Raw genomic sequence first — 3,842 nt, 5'->3', positions numbered from 1 at the left:
TTACAAAATAAATGCACAAATATAGAGAATGTGATACATTCCTTTTTTTTTCTTTTTTTTTAAGAATTCTTTATTTTGAGTGGTCAGCCAATTATACAGAAAGAAATAACACCAAGGCTGCTTGATAAACAGATAAAAGCAGACAAAATAATTGCAAAATAGCATGGTGTGACACTTTACAATAACTAGAACTCATTTATATAATAACAAAAACTTTATTTACGTCTTAATTAATGGGATGGGTGAGCTTGAAGTGTTGAACACAAATTCTTGAAACGGGGTTTTGTGTGACTGAGATAAAGGCGAATGTCATCTTCAACAGCGAGACGGGATCTGTACCTATTTTTCAGTAATGTTAAAGCTGAAAATCCAGCTTCACAAAGGTAGGTAGATGTAAATGGCGTCAGCACCTTCAATGCAGCAGATGACAGGTCTGGGTATTCCTGTTGAACCGAGATCCAGAAGTTTGCAAGAGGTTGTTCAGAGTATCTCAGCTTTAGTGTCTCATCACAGGAGAGATCAATCAATTTTTCAGCCACTGAAAGTGGCAAACAAGCATTTGCAGTCGCTTCAGCACTGAAGGGATTCCTAATCCACGCTTCTGCTTTTCGATCCTTTTCAGGAAAGTACTGACGAAATTGCTGTTGAAGGCTCTCCAGATGGCTGATGATAACAGGTTTCAAATCATGTTTTGGAAGATCATTGTCATGCAAAAAATCATCCAACAAAGGAAATGCTTCAAAATTACCACTTTCCACACGAGTGTACCACAAGGACAGCTTCTTGATCCAGCTTTCAATCTTGTCAGTGTATGAAAAAACTGTCATTTCTTGTCCTTGGAGGGAGGTATTTAGCACATTTAACCGGTCAAAAATATCTGCTAGGTAAGCTATCAGAGCAAGCCACTTGGCATCTAAAAAATTTTCAGCCAGCATGGAATCTCTGTCTGAAAGAAAAAAATGTACTTCGTCCCTAAGCTCAAATAAACGGTTGACCACCTTTCCCCGTGACAACCAGCGTACTTCTGTGTGGTAAAGTAACTGATGGTGCTCAGCTCCCATCTCCTCACACAAAACTCTGAATAGGCGTGCACTTGTTGCACTGCTCTTAATGACGTTTACTGTGCGTACAGCTTCATCAAGGACTTGTTTTAGAATAGGTGGCATTTTTTTTGCAACAAGGGCTTGCCTATGTATAATGCAGTGAGTCCAGACTGCTTGTGGTGCAACAGCTTGCACTCTGGTCACTAGCCCGCTGTTTTTTCCAGTCATTGCCCGAGCACCGTCACTGCAAATTCCTACACAGCGCAGCCATTCCAATCCAGAGTCAGTGACAAAAGTATCCAGGAGCGAAAAAAGCTGTTCTCCAGTAGCACGTTGCGGTAGAGGCTGGCAGAAAAAAAATTCCTCATGTAGATTTTCATTATTCTCAAATTTTATGTAGGTCAGCATCTGAGCAGACCCCGACACATCTGTCGTTTCATCAATCTGAATGGCAAAAAAAGCACTTTGCCTAACCATGTTGGTGACTTGCTCTGTCACGTCTCTTGCCATACTATGAATTCGCCTAGCTATAGTGTCATTAGACAGGGGGATCAAATCAAGCTGAGTAGCAGCATTTTCCCCAAGCATAATACAAACCATTTCTTTGGCACAAGGTAGAAAAAAGCTTTCTCCAATGTTGTGGGGTTTACCTGTTTTGGCTATCCAGTATGACACCACAAATGAGGCCTCAAGTGCTTTCTCATTAACTGTAACTGCACCTTTTAGTATGGTTTTTTGGCCTCGAAGTTCCCTCAATTTTCGTTTAAAATAATCAAGCGGTTTGGTTTGAAGAGAACTGTGCTTTGTCTGTAGGTGCCTGATCATTTTTGACGGCTTTAAGCTCTCTTTAGCAAGAACTTCACCACACACCACACACTGTGGACGTGGTGCTTCCTCTGAGCCAGCCCACGTAAAGCCATATTCCAAATATTTGGGATCATATTTCCGGTTTCTTGGCTTTTTATTGTTACTTGAATCTTCGCTGGCAATACATCTTTTGCTGCAACTGGCAACAGACTTTCCATCATTGCTCTGCTTTCTGACACTCTTTTGAAGAAAACGGTCCATTTCATTCAGTGATGTGCAGCTGGCAGAGAAAAAACTGGATTTACTGCTCTTTATTCCACTAGTTCTTTTTTATGCCATTTCAACCGCCTCCCCATCGTCTTCCTTATATATTCTTATGTCATAAAAATATATAGGGAGGATGATGGGCAAGGGGGAGGGAAGGGGGGAGACGGTTTGATGAGGCATAAAATGTATGCACTTCATCTTCCTTATACAAGGGTGCGTCAATAAATAAGGTAACCTCTCATTGCATATATTCAACTTGTACATCTATCCCAGCATGGTTGAAGCGCCTGAAGCCAAACATGGCAGCTTCCTGAACTTCACTGTCATTTGCGAATAGCCTTCCACCCAGGTGCTTCAATTGTCCAAAGAGATGGGAATCACTCTGTGACAGGTCAGGGCTGTAGGGAGGTCCTGCACCTCCCAAGGATAGCTCTTTAACAACTCACACATGCATTATCAAATGTAGCATGAAACCCAAACCTGTTTCTGTGACATGACGTTATCACCGTACACCTCAACAAGTTGGCGATGAATGTCAGCTGCTGATGTGCCTTTGGACTCTGATCACACTACGCACTTCAATGTTTGACCATATTTCCATCAACCCCGCCATCTTACAACTGATATTTTGTTGTGGATGTGGGGAGGATCAGTGTATATTTGTTGTGGATGTGGGGAGGATCAGTGTATATTTGTTGTGGAATGTGGGGAGGATCAGTGTATATTTGATGTGGGGACGGTCAGTGTGGTATTTGTTGTGGCATGGGGAGATCAAAGCTGCATTTGGTGGCCTGAGTGGTTTGTGCCTGCCTCTCTTCCCATCTTCTTTCAGTGCCAGCCTTTCTGCCTATCCTCTGTGCCAGCCTCTCTTTCTTTCCTCTGCACTAGCCTCTTCCCTTCCTCTGTGCCCATCCTCTCTGCACAAGTCTCTCTTCCCTTCCTCTCCGCACCGGCCTTACACATGATTGGTCTTGTTAAATTACTTATTGAACTACCTTGTATATTTTTATGACATACACATTTATAAGGAAGATGATGGGCAAGGGATTGGAGAGGTGACAAAAAATGTATGCACATGACCCCTCATCTTCCTTATTTATCTTTATGCCCATTGTCTTTCTTATAAATTTGTATGACATAAAAATATATAGGAAAGATGATGGGCATAAAATGCAGATACTCATCTTTGCCGATAGCCATGGCAAACACTACTTGTTTGCTGTGACTAGCATACCCACGGATGTGTGCGTACACTGCGCATGCACCCACAAACCATAGGATCGCATGGGTGTGTATGCTCCCGCAAATGGGTTACACATGGGTCTGAGTAGCTGCAATTGCGATGCAGCTGCACCTGTGGCCCATTTGCAGCAAAGAGGAGGGCAGCATATCTGTATATACAGTATAGGGAACAGGGAAGGTAGTAGGCAAGGAAGGTGATGAAGCATAAAATGTATGCACATCAGCCAAAGGGCCCATCATCTTCCTAATGTATTTTTATGGCCATCATATTCCTTATACCTGTATATTTTATACCTGTATATTGGGGTGTAGCAGAGCCGTAACTAGGTGTGTGCTGATGGTGCCTTGCCCACAGCGCAAATGCACTGAAGGCGCACCATCGGCACCCCTCCTCCCCCCTCACGGCCGCTGTACCCAGTGAGGCACTAGTGAAAGTTCCGACTGGCGTCGGCGTGCTACCGTGAGTCCCGGCGCCTGTTTAAG

At 43.3% G+C, this 3,842-nt stretch overlaps 1 protein-coding gene across 1 annotated transcript; it reads right to left on the bottom strand.

Moving 5' to 3' along the window:
• Positions 1-230: 230 nt before the first annotated feature.
• LOC134968640 (zinc finger BED domain-containing protein 5-like) lies at positions 231-2,111 on the bottom strand. The gene has a single exon (XM_063944167.1). It carries the CDS (start codon positions 2,109-2,111, stop codon positions 231-233), a length of 1,881 nt encoding a protein of 626 aa, XP_063800237.1.
• Between the last annotated feature and the right edge of the window lie 1,731 nt (positions 2,112-3,842).

This window comes from Pseudophryne corroboree, chromosome 11, assembly GCF_028390025.1.
Source record: "Pseudophryne corroboree isolate aPseCor3 chromosome 11, aPseCor3.hap2, whole genome shotgun sequence".
NCBI lineage: Eukaryota > Metazoa > Chordata > Amphibia > Anura > Myobatrachidae > Pseudophryne > Pseudophryne corroboree.
This window is presented reverse-complemented; position numbering and strand designations above follow the sequence as displayed.